Source organism: Mesitornis unicolor, unplaced genomic scaffold (assembly GCF_000695765.1).
Source record: "Mesitornis unicolor isolate BGI_N332 unplaced genomic scaffold, ASM69576v1 scaffold26961, whole genome shotgun sequence".
NCBI lineage: Eukaryota > Metazoa > Chordata > Aves > Mesitornithiformes > Mesitornithidae > Mesitornis > Mesitornis unicolor.
Genome location: NW_010166221.1, coordinates 35,290 through 53,448, shown reverse-complemented (window position 1 = coordinate 53,448; position 18,159 = coordinate 35,290). Strand labels below are relative to the sequence as shown.

The 18,159-nt window shown below is 39.1% G+C and overlaps 1 protein-coding gene across 1 annotated transcript in view; it reads left to right on the top strand.

Moving 5' to 3' along the window:
• Nucleotides 1–11,389: 11,389 nt before the first annotated feature.
• Nucleotides 11,390–18,159, top strand: part of LOC104548782 (oxidation resistance protein 1-like) — a gene marked incomplete at its 3' end in the record, with an annotated part of 29,935 nt that continues 23,165 nt past the window's right edge. Inside the window, exons 1-2 of the mRNA XM_010194896.1 lie at nucleotides 11,390–11,509; nucleotides 17,428–17,535. Of these exons, the coding sequence (XP_010193198.1) occupies nucleotides 11,390–11,509; nucleotides 17,428–17,535 (228 nt within the window). The remainder of the gene's footprint in view (nucleotides 11,510–17,427; nucleotides 17,536–18,159) is intronic.

Below are 18,159 nucleotides of genomic sequence, written 5' to 3'. Positions count from 1 at the left end.
TTGCTGCACATCTTCCTGATGTCAGTGACAGCACTACTCATTTACTTTAATTCTGCCCCCCTTTCTCCCCCCGCTACTTTCCTGGTACTTTGGCTGACCAGGGTGAGGGAAACCCACTGGAGGACAAACTCCTTGGTTTGAGATCTCCTTTACAAGGTGGTTTCTCCCTCGGGAAGAACAGGTAGTAGTACTTCGGAACTAGGCTTGGTGATGGTGAGGGCAGAAGTAGTACATTTGCCTTTCAGTGGCCAAACAGGTCAGTTGGGGGACAGTAAGTGGCTCTTTTTGCCCTGTGTCTGGGAGTTAGAGGGTTGCTTTTGTCACCCCCTTTCTTGACAGTGTTGTTAGGCTGTAGGTGTAGATGTTGTAATTTACTCATCTGAAGTGAGCACCCCGATTGGCAAGAACTACCATTAAAACTGGAGAGCTGGACAGCAAATGTGCACAGACAGTGTATGCAGGGCAATAAGGACTCTGGGGAGGTAATTGCTGTTGATTGAAGATTGAAAACAAACCATGGCATAACTAGTAAAATCAGCATAGTCTAAGGACTGCTTGGAAAGAGAAAGGCATATGAAGTTCAGTTTGTGAAAGTGCTTTCTAAAAATCTAAAGAGCAGTTTACAGTGAATATTAAATATTTTCCTTTGTTTTTTCTGTTTGAAGAAGCTCTGTGTTAACTGGATGATCTCATGTTTTTCATAGTCTGTAGTTTAGCTTGAAGTCAGGCCTCTACTGAAAGGTAGTGTTAAAGACCATTAAGTTTCTGTGTTACTTTAGGTTATTTTGGAAAGAGTAAAATAACTGCCATCAAGAGAAACAAGGTCTGCTACTTACTGTAGTAGGCAAGGCAATAGGAGTGCCCATGCAGTCTGTCAGGTGTAGATGATGTCTCCTTGTGTGTTTAGATCACACTTCTTGCACAGAATGGACAATAGGAAACCAGCTGTACCTACAGTGCTGGTTTTTCTTTCTTTCTCTGTTCTGTGTCCCTTTCCCTGAAGACATACTGGCAGACAAAGAGTTAGCAGCTTGGTTTTCAGCAGTGAGATGAAGTACTTTGGATAAGGCCTCTACAAACTGTTAAAGGCTTGTTGACAAAGACTATTTATACTCTTTTGCGGAAACAAAACAGCAGTAAAAAATCTTTAGCATCTTCTGATAGACTAATCAGTTACAAGGCCATGTGTTCAGCTGTTAATCTAAAGCATCTTCTGTAATACATGTGATTTCTTGGAGGCAGAAGCTTTCTATGACTGTTCTTCCCCTCTTGACCTGGGACAAAGTATTAGCTTAGACTGCATTATAATGCTTTGGTTTTCCCTGGCTTTGAGCAGGAAGTGTATTTCCTCAGATACTCCCATGAGGTACTACTTAACATTTGTGTTAATGAAAAATGACTGCAGTTCTGGAATGTGGGGTGGATTTCTGTGTATATGGAATTTGAGGTGCCTTTGACAGAGCCATACTTTGGGATTTTCCTCCTAGGCAAAGCACACTGCGCGAGGCAGTTAGGTCTTGGCCCTTTCATGCTGTCTTCTCCTTCACGGGGTTTCTGTCAGTTATGGGCAGAAAAAATTCTTATGACTGGAGAATTCTTCTGGCAAGCATTTGGTAATGGGTGCTGTGGAAGCTGTAACAATGATTACAATACTTCAGTTGAATCCAACCTCTGTTTAATTAGAGATGGGTCCCCTGACATTAACTTAAACTTTAATGGCAAATTCTAACTACTCCAAATATTCAGTCTCTGTATGTGAAGTTATGGATCCAGGCCTATCTATTAGTCTAGGGTTTTTTTACCACCTAGAACTTTCAGAAGGCTCTTTTAAGTATTCATTTTCTTTGCATTGTTCAGTTGTGACTGTGCATTATTTCTTAAGAGAACAGTTCTTCATAAATATTTTAAAACCCTGTTTCCACATCTCTGAAACAAAACACATCCTTGTTTATTCTTATTTATTTTTAATTTCAATTCTAAAATAAAGTACCTCAATTTTATTCACATAATATTAGTAAACTTGCATTTACTGTTTTCTTGCTTGTCTTACTAAACAGTTAAAGAGCTGCACTGTAAGGTTGCCAAGTTCAAAGAGGCAAATCAGTTCAAATGCTGTACCTTAAATTGCTGTTCTGAGCCTGTGTACTTCTTCTGGTACACACAGAACAGTTTATAGTATTTCTTAGCAGGGAGAAAGAAGGTGCTGGGAGACTGAGTAGTGCCATGGGAAGCTGTAAACCTGTTTAACCAGTTTACATTGTTTGTGTCAGCGACCAAGCCAGTGAATTAACTTTAGAAAGGTATTTTGTCTTTTAATGATCGTGGTGGAGGATAAAAATGCAAGGAGAACCAGAAATTCTAGAGGAAGCATCTGGCTTTAGTAAAGTCACTACCAATAATTTCAGAGGGTAAAAATCCTTTTAAAGAAAGGGCCTTGTGGACTTTGAAATATAGTGTCTAAAGATGCTTTTTCTAGAAGTTACCAATAGACTTAATGTGTGTATTCAAGCCTGGATTTACTTAGCTACATTCTGTTCTAGCTAAAGTTTCTTTCTTGTTTATTGGTTCACGTTGTAGGTGTTAGTGTGTTGAAGTTGCCTGTGTTTTTGTTTGCTTTAAGATGCAACTTAGGGCTTTAAGGAATGTGTGATTAAGGATTATCTTTACTGCGGAATTAACTTGAACATTCAGTTTAATTTGAGTCTCATCTGTACAAACCTCTTACTTAAATGAGCCAACAGCACATCTCATAGTTTAGCGTGCTGTTTCCTTTGTCTGCTGTGTAAGGCAGAGTGAGGGACATGGTTTTGCTTCTCCTCTGTGACACTGGTGAGGCCTTACATTGAATATGCTCTTGGTTTGGTGCACCACTGTTTAAGAAGGCTGCTGAGAAGCTGTGGAAGGTCCAGCCAGTATGTTTAGGGGCATAGGGCATATGACCTGTGAGGAGGGATTGAGGAAGCTGGGCTTCTGTCTTCCAGAGAGGAGACCCAGGTGACTTAAAGGCAATCTGACAGTGACCTACATCTACCTAAAAGGGCACACTCCTCTCAGTAGTGAGAGATGATAAAAGGGGCAGCAGCCATGAGTTCTGGCTTGGAAGCTTCAAACTGGATGATAGAAAAAACTGCACAAGGAGGGTGGTGCATCACTGGGACAGGTTACACTTTTAAGATTACCTAATTTGATATTAACAATATTCCCACTTCAAACGGGAGGCTGGAGTAGATCTACTCAAGAGGTTTCTCTCAGATAACACTTGATTCTTTGAGGATACACTTCCATACCTGGAGTCTCATGCACCTTCCCTCCTAGACATTTTTCCCTTGCTTCTGCCTGCGGTCACTTCATGGAGGGAGAAGGCTCACTGCACAGACAGTTTTGACTTCCTGTAGTATGTCTCTAAGTACAGAAGGTAAAGAAGTGAAAACCAGTCATTCAGAACTCCTTGTTCAGAAAATCCTCTTAAGCAGTCTCTCAGGGAAATTGTTCTAGATGGTTTCTATTGAAAGTCTTTTTTGTTGTTTTTCTCCCTTGGGCTCAACTTGATTGTTCAGTTCTGAATCATGTGGCCTGTGGGTTTATTTAAGTTTTTTTTTTATCAGCTTTCAAGTCTAGATTGATAAGATAACCATACATAGTATATCCGGTAAGCCTTGTGGCCTGTCAGTCCTCTGTACTGTGGTGAAGGTAGCAGCAGTGCATTAAAAAGACAAATGTGCAGGGCCAAATTATAGGACATCTGTCAAGTCCTGTGGTAGAAGTTAGTATGTGCCTTTCTAACAATCTGTCTCAGAATAAAGCAGATGTAAGAATAAGACAGGTTATTTCCTGACTTCATGCTTATTCAGTACTTCACTTTGAAGGCATCAACAGGTGTATGATAAAATATGAGAGAGGCTTCAAACTGAAGAGACACAATTCTGCAAGTTTCCTTGTACACACTGTTCCGGATGAAACACATGTGAAATGTACCAGCACCCTTTGAAAAGACGCTAATACTTCACTTTCATGTCTGAAAATACTTCAGTTGGTACAGGCATAAGAAGCAAATGTACATCTTGGAATGCATCAGGCTGGTGACTCAGTCATCTTGTGATATGTTAATGTATGCTCAATCTCTTCTTCCGACTTGTGCGCTCCTAGTATATAGAAATTCTTGACTATCCCCTGGGTGTATGTGATGTTAAATGATCTTTTACTTCATGTTATGCTTTGTACTACTACATCTCGCTCTGCTTTTTTTTCCCCAAACTTTGGGGCTATGCAGTTCATTTTGTGTCCTTTTGCCCAGCCTTTTCTGTTGATTGCGCTTCCGAGATTGTTTGCTGATGCACGATTGAAATAGCCCATTGGGAACTCATTAATATACCCCTTCGTTTTGCTGGTTCCTATTTCGGTTCTCACTTTTAGTGAATTTTTGACACAGTTTACGATTTGTAGTCTGTTTTTCACATTCAGTAGGAATTCTGATGTATCAGAAGTTTTACTGAAGTTCAGTTTATACCTGTTTCAGTCATCGGATGGATTTATTATAATCTAAGTACAGTTTAGTAATCTGGTATCCTTTGACTGTATTGCATTTTGTTTTTAAAGTGTCATTTTGCATTTTGGGGATGGAAACTGCACAACTGGCATCACTGAAGAGCCTGGCTCTGTCATCTTGACAGCTGTGGAGAAGTTATCTAGAAGGTGCAGGAAGGTTACAGTCTTCCAAATGCATCTCTTCAGGCTGGAGAAGCTCTGTTCTCTTAGCTTCTTCTCACAGCCGCTGACTACCTTGGTGTTCCTTCACTGAAATAATTTCTGTTCATCGATGCCCTTCTTGTATAGAAAGGGACTGGGGGGAGGAGGGCAGGGACACTGGAGCCAGTATTCCAAAAGCAGTCTGAGTGCCAAGTTAATAGCTGTTTCTCTCTGGTGCTCTCAGTCTGCTGGCTGTGCCCCTGTTGATCCGGCTGAGGTTGCTGTTCACCCTCCTTGTTGCCAGGGCGGGCTCCTGACTCCTGTTCAGCTTTGCTGCCTACCAAGACCCGCAGGGGTTTTTCAGCAGAGCTTCTCCCTGGCCAGACAGTGCCAGCCTGTACAACACAAGGGGCTTTTCTTTCTCACACGAAGGACTGTTGTCCTGTTGAATTTTATAAGGTTCCTGTCAGCTTGTTCCTCCAGCCTGTCTGGGTCCCTTTGATTTGCAACCCTGCCCTCAAGTATGTTGACTGGTCCCCCCAGTTCGATGTCATCTGCAAGCCTAATGCGATAAACTTGTACAGTAGGATGTTTACTGAGGCATTGGGTATAACTTCACACACACAGTAGATCTGTTTGCATGTTAGCAGAGCAGCTGTGGTGCACATGCCTTCTGCATCATTAGTAAAAGACTTTGAGCTCATAGAAAAGCTAGATACCACTGGTTTAAGTGTGGTAAGGCAAAGTGTAAATCCAAGACTAAGGATAACTTGGTATAGCTGCTTGATGGTCAAACTGATTATGTGGTATTGTGTAGACTTGAAGATGTACAACTAAATGAGCTTAAATATCTGAAAGAGGTGGACAATAATTATTAATTGGAAAAGTTTACTACTTGTGCTACCTCAGTCGTGATTTTCTAGGTTTTCATTAATATATACATTTGCTCTGCAAAGAGGTCGTACACTGGATGGAGACTGCAGTTAGGTTGTCTCAAGTGTATTAAACTATACATAGATAATTCAGATTAGCTTACTGTCATTAACACATACTGTGGCATAATATGAAAATATGAAGTAGCATTTGTTTACCCTGAATGTGAAATGTTATTGTAGAAGAAAGCCTGTGTGGTGCACTTAGCAGGAGTGTCATGCATGGAGCTGGCTTTGCCTAGCCATTTGGAGAAGTGGCCTACCTTTAATTTGTTTCTATTGAATTGTTTTTCATCCTGAAATCATGCTTTTAATTATTTCTGCCTGTGTGCTGTGCAGCTGACTGAATAGCAGAAAAGAGGGTCATGTGTTAGGGGGATTACAAAATGAACTTGAATCAGTGCTGAATCTATGTTGCAGGAAAAAGCTGTTTGGATGTGTTTGAAATGCTGATGCAGCATTAGAAGGTCTTGGATGCATTTAGCTTGGGATTTTGCTTGAGAAAAATGTGAACAGAAGAATCATGTGGAGAGCAGTGATAAGGGTTTTGAGAACATGACTTACTAGGAAAGGCTGAATCACAAGCAAGAGGAGACTAAAGGGGCTTTGTTTATGACACTGTCTTGGTCTGAAAACCTACCATTTTAGCTAGAAAACTACAGGCTACTGGCATCTCATAGGCTACTACTAGGGCCTCTTTGTTTCTGGTTCTGAAGCCATTGGAAGATAACTAAAAATAATATTCCAGTAATTAATGTAAGCATGTCTAACTGAAGGAGGGGCAGAGGGGTCACTGAGACAGTTTCTCTACTGAGATGTAGCCCCTGCTGTTAGAAAAACACCAAGTCAGCAAGCCTTGTGGAATATAAACATTTCCTACTTGAATGTGTTTGGTTTGTTTGTGTACGGATTTTGAAGATCTAATTGTTATTGAGCAGAACTAATCTAATAAAGTTGTAATATTTATGCTTTCTCTGTTTTATCACCCAGGCAGTTGTTTCATGTGCTGCTAAATAACAATGTATTTGAGCATGTTTCAAAGACTACTTTTCTTTTCTTACTTTCTTGCGATTCAGTTTTTAAAAATCTTTACCCATATGTGCTGTATGGTTTTTTTTAAGATCCTGTGAAAAATGGTGTCCTAGACAAGCATTTAACAAGGCTGCCGCCTCTGCCTTTCTCTTAAACGCGTGTAGATCTAATGCATAACTTGCAGTTCTCATTGCAGGGAATGGAAGGGAAGGATGGGAGATAATCTTTTTCTTATCATCTTGACCATAATAAGCTCAGTTATTAATTGTAAATAATTTGCATTGATTGTCCACCTTATTTGTGTTATCTGAGAGAATATTTGTTAGTTTATCCATTTATTCTTCTGGAAAAAATGATCTCTGTAACTTCTGTTAACATCAAAATGAATAGAAGACCAGCAACTGAGAAACATTGTAAGTTATTTGAGATTGAAGATTCATGCAGAAAAATACTGAAGTAGAGGAAAATTTAGTACATTTTGCTCTCTGCAGAGCTTGAAGATACTCCGAAGCCATTCTTAGCATGTATCACTCCCAGTACAAACCTTTACTTCTCTTTACCAGCTCTTATTGTCAAAAGTCCAAAGAATGTGCTAGAAGCATCAGCAAACAGAAAATTGAAGGTCTACAATTCAGCTCAGATGGCATACCAAGAAATGAGAAATGTCACTCTTGTCGTGGCAGTTTGAAGCAGTGGTGCCACAGGAATATTTTCAGTCAACCAAAATTCTGTGGCACAAGGCCATAGAGTGCATTTAGTAGAACCACACACCCTAACCCCTCCAGTAAATGTTGGGATTCAATTTGTCTTCAAATTTCAGTTGAATAGTGCCACTGACTGTTACATATTTTAAGGTCAAAGCTGTCTCATTGAAAACAGTATGTTCCTAAAACATGATGTTTCTAAAACCCCTTTTCCTATCTTGTATAAATATGTTGGAACAGTAAGTCCTTCTTTCTGTTTATGTTGATGATCGTATGCAACTGTTCTTCTGCTACAGTCATTTAGTCTTTAAGTTTCTGTATGCATGCATTCAGACTAAATATTGGTCCAGTGTCATTTTGAACACTGCCTTCCACATCTTTGTAGTTATGATCTTTAAAATCCTAGATAGTAGAAATATTTTCTTGTCACTTGTGGGTCTGATGTACTTTTTCACTTTGTTTCAAGCTGTTGTGGAGGCCCAGTCCTGCAAAATGGTAATTCAGGATTAAAACATCAGCCCTGATGTTCCAAAAGGTCTGGTCTTGTTTCTGTCTGAAACAGCATGGGTAGGGATCTGATAACCTCACACCACAGCTCCCCTTGTTAAGCAAGTTACTCTTGACTCTTGAGGGTGTGTGCATCGTGGTCGGTGGTGTCAGGTTTTTCTTAGACCTGTGGTCTGAGAACATCAGCCTCTGGTAGTCTCCATGGCTTGCTGATGGGGTAATGTCTGTGTGCAATCTAACAAGATGAGCTTTTGTGCAACAGAGTTATCATCAGGCAAGTAGATAAAATGAAAGGATGAGACTGATTCCTGTTGGTGCTGAGGTCTTTTCAGACCACTGCTGGCAGTCGTTTCCAGTTTCACATGGTTCCCTACAACACTGGGGGCACGAGGATGGCTGAAAGATCACTCAAAAATAAACAGCCTGCTCATTCAGCAAGAGAGAGTTGGAGGCTTTGCAGTATGCCATCGAGGAGGTAGAATTCTGGTTCCTGCTACTGTGACCTATTTTCACAAATGAAATACCTCCTAGTTTTCCATCTGAAATGATAGATAGGCGAGATGGATGGGTTCTGTATGAGCAGAAAGCTCAGGCTGTGGGCAGAGGTGTGGGGTTTGGTAGCTGTGCCTGTGCTTGGCCAGCTGGGAGGTCAGCACACGCATAACTCCGTGCTGCCCATCATGAATCCTGCGTCCATGCAGTGAGGGGAAAGTAACACCATCACAGAGGGGAGGAATGAAAGTGGACACTGATGGGAAAGGTAGGAATTACTGTCTTAGGTATGTGAGGGGATGACACACAAACCAAACCAAAAAAACACACAAAAAAAACCCAACCAAAAAAACCCAACCAAAACTGTGAAAAACTGTAGATGATGAGCTCCTATTTGTGGTAGGAGTTCTACTGGCATCTGCTTTCCTCCAGGGTGCCTCCAGCAGGAACCTTCCTTCCCCAGACTTACTCCCCAGCTGCTCTTACTTTCCTGAAGCTACCAGAGTGCTCTGAAATCTAAAGCAGCAGGTACTTCTGCCCCGAAGAACAAATAAGTTTCTTTTTTTATTTCTGGCATAAGGAACAGAAGTGGTTATTTGTGCAAGACTCTTATTCTGCTGTTCAATTACTGGAGATGGAACAGGTAAATTAACTTGACCTCCTGAGTGACACCTGTCTGCAAACTCTTTAGACAGTTATGCCTGAACTAGTGTGAAGAAAAAGGAAACTTAAGTTTGAGTTAGGAAAAAAGAAACCACACAAACCACGTTGGGCTACAAACAAGTGAAGTCTGGATATACATTTGTAGTACAGGGCTTCTTTATTTATATCTAATGGGAAGGCAGGGGAAGAAGATGCTGCTTCTACAATAGGGGTGCTCCACATACAGATTACTAAGGCATGTATGGGATGCTGGATGGGATCAGTCTTCCTTCAGCTGCATCCTTTGACTTTTGCTTAGGGGTATTCAAACCAGGCTGGTGTTGAAAGAACATTATTAAGCTGCTGGCAAAGCTTTGCTATGGGCTGAAGAATTTGGAAGAGCTATAATCTCGCAGCTGTTGCAGTTTTTCAGTAGCATGAAGGCACCTGTTGTATTGCAAGGTCAGGTGGAAACTTTGGTAATGAAATATTTGACCTGACAGAGGAGGATGTTGGCTACTGTTCGTCTGCACACAAACTTCTAGTGTATTTTATTCATTGCTGAGTTGGCTTAATTTCCCCTGGAGACATTTGTAGCATATTTAAAAGCTATCAATGTAATCAGAAATAAAGGTTTCTTTTAGGTAACTTTTTGAAAGCTGCATTTAGTAAATAAGGAAAGAAATACTTTCAATGTATTGAATGAAGATGGTAGGATGCAGAATTACAGTGTTTAGATTTTCAGAATTTCTAGAGTAGGCTTAAAATCTTGAGTCTCATTCATAGCTGTAAAAACTGTAATATGTAAATGTAAATGTAAAAACTGACCATAGTTAATATCAACTATAGAACAATTTTTATCTTGTAGGTATGGGATTGTTCTTCCTCAGACTTTTTTCAATATATAAGAAAAGTAGAATTAGTCCAATGTTTATTTCCTTCTTATACGAAGAACACCCCAGGCGAGTGCTTATGTTGAATCTGCTAGAAATCACTTTTATTGTTGCCCTCTGCAGTTTGCCCAATATAGCAAATATAAGATATTTACTGAGGTTTTATTTTTTGCTTGTGTTTTGTTTATTACTTTTTGACACTGCAGAACTTTCTATGTAACCTGAGTTGGATTTCCTCCCCTGTCTCTTATATTAACAGTTTCAACTATCCATGTAGGATATTTTTTTGGGGGAAGGGGGAGCAAAGGGGGATGTGTATGAAGTTTGTGCGAGTATTTGTTTAGTCTCTTTTCCAGTGTTGGAGTCAGGATACTAATTAAGAATAGTAATGCACAGAAGTTGCAGTCAATTTATAGCAGGTATCCTTAGTACCTCAGGTGAGGTCTAAATAGACACAGAGCATGTCTTCTCTTCCCAATCTAACCATGCTAAAAATCTTTTAAAATAATGTATTTTGTAAGGTTTGTTTCCTCAATTATGGTTTGAAATATTTTAATAAATATATTCAGTTATGGTAATAGAATTTGAAGTATCAAAATGGGAGTATAACTAATCGCAGTGTAGCATGAAAACCTAACATCTCATTTACGTAAGTATTTTGGGCTCTTTAAGAGCAGATATTTAACAGTTGAAAATGGAGGCCTTGTGACAGAGACCTAACTTTGTAAGAGATTAATCTCGAAAAATGTGTTTGTATTTATAAATGGATATGTTAAAAAGACACTGTTCTAGAGATGCAGAATTAAATGGTTTCTGTTGAATCATGTAAGTACTCTGTTGTGTTGTCTTTATCATAAATATCAAACCAATTAGTATTGAAAAGCGGAATATACTTCAGGTACAAATCGTTGATTTGGCTTATGAAATGCAAGTCATCAAAATGCCATGCCCCAATAAAAATAACAGTTCTTAACTTGTCATTTGCTTGGAATCTTTATTGTTTATGCACAGGCTGTATGTGTTTGCTACAGGCAGGATAACTGTGAAGTTAAACTCTAATGCTCTTTGCTTTCAACAAAAGCTTTAAATACTCTGTACTTACCAAACAGCATTTAGTCAAAAAACCCCAACCGATAAGATTGAGCATACAGGAGCTCCAGATCATCTCCCCTCTAGACAGAAGCAGACTGGGCAAGATATAAGACCAATTAAATGCAGTAGTTCCAGAAATGCTGCTTGCCTGATGGGGTCAATCTCCTATTTAGTCTCCCTTCATTAATAGCTTCCTGGATAGCAGCAAGTAGTTATGCAGTTAATTGATTCCCAGTTATCAGTGGTTTATATTGGTCAAGTTCCGAAAGCGTTGCAGAGGAATGAGGTCCCTGTTGTAGCAGCCGGATGCCTGTTAGGCAGAGTCACCGGAGCAGGCTGTGGAACTGTGAATTCAATGTCTGCCCACGGGGCTGTAGTCAGCAGCCTGTGACCATACCAGGAGAGGAAAATGAATTTAACACGCGCGTTGCCTCAATTTTTTTCAGACGCTGGCCAGAAGAAGACCCTGGACAAGAAAGATGGGCGACGAATGTCTTTTCAAAAGCCTAGAGGGACTATTGAATATTCTGTAAGTTACTGCTTTATTGTTAGAATGTCATTGCATAGCAAGCGCAGACTGAAGTTTCATTACAAATACAAGCAAAACAGTAATGTGCATTACCTTTATTCTTGGAATTCTGTTCATCTGATTGCTTATTTTAACAGGAGTTAAATCTGGAATTAGCTAATACTGCTTGGATAATGCTTTTTTATTTTTAAGTTACTTTTTTAATAAAAAACCCAAACTAATCAATCTGACTGGTTCACTTTTAGGTAACTAGTTAGAAATGGTAAATAACATTGATTACAAAATCACGTGCAAGTTTCCTGCTTTCAGTATTATTAATAAACTGTTGCCATTGGGAGAAATAACAGAATGAAGTTTGGGGGGAGGTGAGAAGCTGAATCTCAGTACTGACCTTCTGGTGTTCAAATAATTTTCATGGATCTGTACCTTTTACTATAGAGATCTGTTTTCGCAGCAGTATCTGAAAATGGAGCCTTTCTCTGCCTGTTCTGTTCTTGAAATGACCCTCAAACTGTGCTGCAGTCAGCTTTTCATGTTTGTGGTTACTAAGGGAAACTGAAGTGAGGAGTATCTGTCTTATGTTATATACTGGAAATGTAATTAAGCCTATAAATAATACTTATAGTGTTGACGTTAAAATGGGACAGATAACTGTCTGTCACAGTTACCTTTGAATGCTTTTGAAGCTGGACACAGTAAAATAAAAATGAGAACTTCTTTCTAAAAAGTCTTTACTTCACCTCTTGGTATTCTCTTACTTCGAGAATAAGCGATATGGGGGAGACTTAACTCTTAATGTTACGTGAAGCCAAGCTGTGATACAGCATAAACACCAACGAGGCTGTGGTAGTTGTTCGGAGAGAGGCAGAGGATGTGTGTGTTGAAGCAAGAAGCACTTCATTAGTGTGGCTTATATTGGGAATTTAAGTGTAGTTCTAGCCTATACCAAAGACTTTATTGAAGCTGAAATTCAAAAGAGAAATTTCTGCTGCTTAGCTTCCAGCAGCTGAAGAATGGTAAAGTAAATGGGACTGTTGTTTCTATTACAGTAACTGCATTTTGTTGGAAATAATTGGGAAAAATGCTCAGGTGTAACTTTGTAAAACTAGGGTTCCTTTTCTGTCAGTAAATCCCTTAACTTGTCCCTTGCCACCATGTGCCTGCATGTAAGGTTCCAGGTGAAGCTAAAGTGCAAAACTTTCCTTTTTTAAATTAGTATGTTTGTGTCAATTTGTCATACACTTCTGCAGATTTTTATGTTCTAGTAAGTGGGGTTTTATTTGCAAAACTACATGCTGAAGTATGTGTCATTTCCTTGTGAGTCAAAAGACTTCTTGTCTTTAAACTTAGCCCAGCTTCTGAACGAGCCCGTTGTGTGCAAGGAACTTGGTACATTTCAGCTTTGAAAATGCAGCGTTCTGTCTGTGCTTCCTGTACCTCTCACTTGCAAAGTACTTGAGTAACATCCAGTTTTCAGAGCTTTCAGTTACGTGCCATGCATGTATGTCTCAATAAAATACACAGGTCTGAACCTTTAGGAAGGTTATGCATAAGAGAGGTCTGGTTGTTGTTGTGATGATTTGCTGCTGTTGTTATTCATGGCTTTATACCATATGGAGAAATGAACTTATGTCTGGTTTCTGCCTTGATCCTACTGTCTCTCAAAGCAACAGCACGCATATATGCACACACACATATTTGTATGTCTGCATGTGTTGCTGCTTTGAGAAGTAATAGAAAGACGAAGGCAGAAACCAGAATCGCCCTGCCCCCCCCCAGTATTGTTGAAAAGTTAGTGAAGGTTTTTTGCTTTGCCTTTTTTTTTTTTCTTAAATAAAAATTTATTGGTTTATTCTTCTCTAGTGGCAACGTGGTTTTAGCAGGGGAGGGCTTATTTGTATTCCTAAAGCCCTAAAGTGAGATGGAATCTCACTTTTTTCTTTTTTTAAGGTGAAATAGAATTCCCATCAGAATTTTTTAAAAATAAAATCATTACCTTGGAGACAAATAAACAAGAAAACCTATTTTCTCTTTGAAGATAAAGCCAAAAGGCAGCTAAATATTTAAATCTAGAATTTCCATAAAAATTTGGAACTGCTGTTCATCATCTAGCACCAGCAAGATGCCGACAGATGTGGTGGTGCTGAGTAAAGGAAGCAAGTCGTAAGCTTACCCAGGGTAGTATGTTTAAAACAGCGTCACTAAGTTTGTTTTCAGTGACTGCCTCTAAAGGATACAGGAAATGCTGGTTTATTTTCACTGTTAATGCTTAGACAGTGAACAGATTATTTTTTTAAGTTAATATAGTTTCTCTTCTCAATGTCAGTCAACAGATTAGATGCAAATTGATATTATCTATTTCAGAATTCAGTTGATGCTGCAAGCCAATTGCTTTCCCCTTTGCATACAGCTGATGCATGTGAACAGGCTCTAAAGACCCACAGAGCTGAGCGTTTAGGTGAATTACAGTTACTAGCTAGAACTTTTACGCCTTTTTATATTGTAAAAAAAGCATTTTTACATTGCTTATTTGATGTGATTATATTACCATTGCATTAGAAGTATTTTGTGTTACATGTTGTACAACAACACAACCAGTGTCTCCCTACAGGTGTTAGAGCCAACTACAGGTACATAAAGGAGGAGAAGCAGACAGTGTTGGTCACTGGTTACCAATGATAGTAGCATGATACCAGCTGCATGACTTCAACAAAAGCCTTCTGAGGAGAAAAAAGAAATCATTGTAGCTATTTACAGGTAGTTTTTCTCAAATGCAGTAAACTGCTGAAAAATAAAAGAAATTACAAGTGAGCAGTGGAGGCAGATGATTATTTGTGTTGGAGGCTCCAGTGTAAGGCTTCCTCTGCCCCACTCCTTCCCTTTTAACTCTCTGGAGATTGAAAGCTGTGCTCTTCTGAAATAGCAGATGAGCACTGTAACACACAGAATATGTTGTCCGGATCATGAGAAGAGCCTGATAGCAATGAATGGAGGCAACACAAGCCCACAGCGGACCAGAGTCTTAAGACTGAGTTTTAAGCCAGTCCTAATGTTGAGAACTGTGCATCTTCCTGCATGTGATCTGGAAACTGCGTCTAGACTCTTTTTTTGTTTTAGTTAAAAAGCAGTCAGATATGTTTACTGAGAACAAAACTACAAGAGCTCCTGAAGGCAACTTCTTCAAGTAAAACCAGGAGCAATTTTTGATCCTTTCTTAGCTCAAGGGGTGTGGGTGGCAAGTGCTTTTATGGGGACCATCAAACGGGTGAAAGTTTGATAGACTTCGAACCCACAGGAGTGCTTGGAATTGTGTTGTAATGACTTTCTGAACATGTGTATCTTGAGAGTAGGTAAATGGTGAGTATCTGCTAACATCTTCCTAGAATGACTGGTTGTTCCTTTTGGTCTTAAGGTAGCTTGGGTAGAGGTGCTAAGGGTTCCCTCCTGGTGGAGCTGGGTTTACTGCCATTGTAAGCCTTTACCTGCTATTTAGACTACTACACACTTTGAAGTTTTTGCTTTTTTCTTGGTACTTCCATTTCAAAGCCAGAGATTCTGTTCTTGTGTGACTTTTCTTATGTCACTTTTCTTTGAGCCTGCCACTGTCGTAGTCTTTTTCCCAGTTTTGGGGAATTTAGAAGATGTGGATCATGATGATAATATATTACTTTATCTGTTGTATGTTTTACCTAACTTTAAAATGTTTTTTTGAAGTTGCTTTTGTGATATTTACAAGTTCTGTTTTCCTGATGTTGCATATTATAGAAATTAGACATATTAACGGTTAGTTTGTGTAGTCATAATCTGGTATTTCTAGAGGCTTGGGGACAACACCAAAGTTGTTTCCTCTTCTCCACTTTGTCCTCAGCCCTCTTTCTAGTCTTCCCATCTCTTTAAGTTTGTTCTCTTTAATTTTTCTTTAGTTCCTTTTAATACTCTTAAACTGTTGTTTTCTTTTTTCTGATTCTTGGACAACTAGTCTTGAAACACTTAAAAATTAACATTTGTGCACTCTGATTCATAAGTATTCAGTGTATCACTTTTAATGGAAGAATGAGTAAACTCCAGTAATTGAGATGCAATGACAGTAAAATTCATTAAAATTATCAGTAGATAATTCAGTTTTAAATAAGGTTTTTAAATAACTCTGCAAGCAGTGGAGGCAGTTGGAGCTGCAGGCAGTGGTGGCTCTGAAGCTGTTTGCCTACTGGTGCGCACAAGCACACCTGGCAAATGTGGGTGTACGAGTAGTGCTTTGGAAGTGGAAAAGTGGTAATGAGATGTACCTCTGCTCAACCGGGGACACAGTAATTAGAAGAGAGTGGTTGATTTGAGATTTTATTGGAAAAGGAAGGTGGAAGGTGTGAAACATAAGTTGCTCTTTCTCTGTAAAAACTGATTTTAGCTAACAGTTTTAGACTTGTATACGTATGAAAGTGACTACATAAGGTAGAAATAACTAGGTAACGAGGCCTCATGTGTCTTATCTCCACGTAAGAGAGTGGATTTCTAGAAGCTCTTGCTACTGAGTATAGGAAGGCTACTTACATTTTAAGAAGCTCTTTTTCAACAAAAGTTATTGTGCGCATTAAATTTAACATGGTCCTGCATAAGTGATTCTTGTTTTCTTTTTACAGTTTCATTAATAGGTTTCTCTCAGTCTTTATACTGCAGTCCATGATAGCCACTGGCTTTCTCAAAACACTTTTGTGTAGAACATATACTATGAAGAAAAATGTGATGTTGTCTTTCATTATTCCTCCTTCCCTAATTTTCCCTTGAAAATTAGGTAAAGAGAATTGAAAAGAGAAAGTATTCTTTTCTGTAATTGTCAATAATAGTTAACATTAAGTGAATAGCCTGAAAATAGAAGGAAAACTAAACCTGTGAATAATTAGTCTAATACTTAAGATTTATATAGAGTGGAAGGTATATCACTTCTGCAGATGTAGTAAGAGGGACAAAGGAAAAGCCATTTGAGACAGGAATCCATGGATGTTTTTCTAGCTGTGCTCTATTTTTAGCAACACAAGTGTAGTTTTGCTTGTATTGCTTCATCTTCTCTCCACTGATAAGATTTATTTTTCCTGGTACAGTGTTTATGAAGCAATAAGCAACTTCTGCTTGTATGCTCCCTTGTCACATCATCTTCACTATACTTAAACACTTGCTAGGAATTCTTCATTCTAAAACACTCTCTACAAATAAAAGGTTTTTTTTCCCTTTGCTTTCTTTTGTTGGTTTGTGTTGAATTCATTTAGGGAGATGGGGTGAAAATAAGAGCTTGAAAAAAATCCTTTCCTTAGGAATGACCTGCTCAAAATGCTTACACTCCATCTGCTGTCATACTGGTTGACTGGTTTTGCTTCAGCACTTTTGGTTTTTGTCTCAGTGGTGGGTTTTACGTGAAAGTCAGGCTAACGTGGTTATGTCAATGGGAAGAGAGCATGTTTGTGTTTATGGAGGAGGCTTCAGCTTTTCTGCAAGTGAGGAACGGAGAAGAGGAGTTAAGAGGGAGCAGGAGGGGTTCTGTGAAAGCAGTCAGTCATGTCTTGATCTGGTGGTGCCCAGCAGTGAGGTTACAGACCAGACGTTCTGCTGCAATGGCTGAGCCTGCAGCCCAGGGCGCGACTGACACCTGTGGCCACCCAGAAACATAGTGGGAAGGCAGGTGTCCTATATGGGGTGGCAGTAAATGAATATTTAAGGCACAGGTATCTTTGGTTGTGTTTGTTGGTGACTTTGTTTTTTGGTTTGGTTTTGCTTTTTTTTCTTTTTGGGGCAATTATAAGAAATGAAAACTTAAAGTTCATCAAAATCTTGGTAAATCTACACGTGATAAAATTTGTAAGCCACTATTTGAACTAACTGCTTACAGGTTTGTGTTTCTGTTTTTTTCTTTTCACCAATTGATACAGGTGGAATCAAGAGATACTTTAAACAGTATTGCCTTGAAGTTTGATACAACACCCAATGAACTGGTACAATTAAATAAGCTTTTCTCCAGAGCAGTTGTTCCTGGACAGGTACTATTATACTATATATGTCACTTCTCCAAGAAAGACCTTTTTCCCCTGTATTTCTCATCTCTACCAGAGGAAGTGTTTAAGTACTTTTCTTACAAGTTTTCCGATAGCCTTTGTAAAAGATGTTTTCAATTTTCTCTAGTTTGTGAATTCCTTGTGCCTATTAAATAACTGTCCGAAAAGGGAACATGTAATGAAGCTACCTGTCTCTCTTAAATAAGATCAGAGGACTTTTAAAACTAAATGTACTTAATGGTATAATAACACTTGGGTACAAGCTAAGTTGTTACTTTGCAAATATAGGCGGCTGTTTACCAACTCTAGCTCAGAAGACAAATTCAGGGTGCAGCATACAAGTAACATTCTTGACTGCGTATTACTGCCTACAATTCTAGTTTAGTAAATTAAGTAATATTTCTATTCCACTCTTAAAAACTTGCTGTCCTTACCAGCAGTATGTGAACTATCATTCACTTCTTATAGGTTACTATTGCTAACATCTTCCCCCCGCCCCCTCCCCCCCCCCTCCTTTTTTTGCCTTCACTTACCACTTCTCTTTGAAAGCCAGGCCTGGAAACAAGTGATAGGTCAGCTATGACATTAGCTATTGGCTGGTTGCTATTA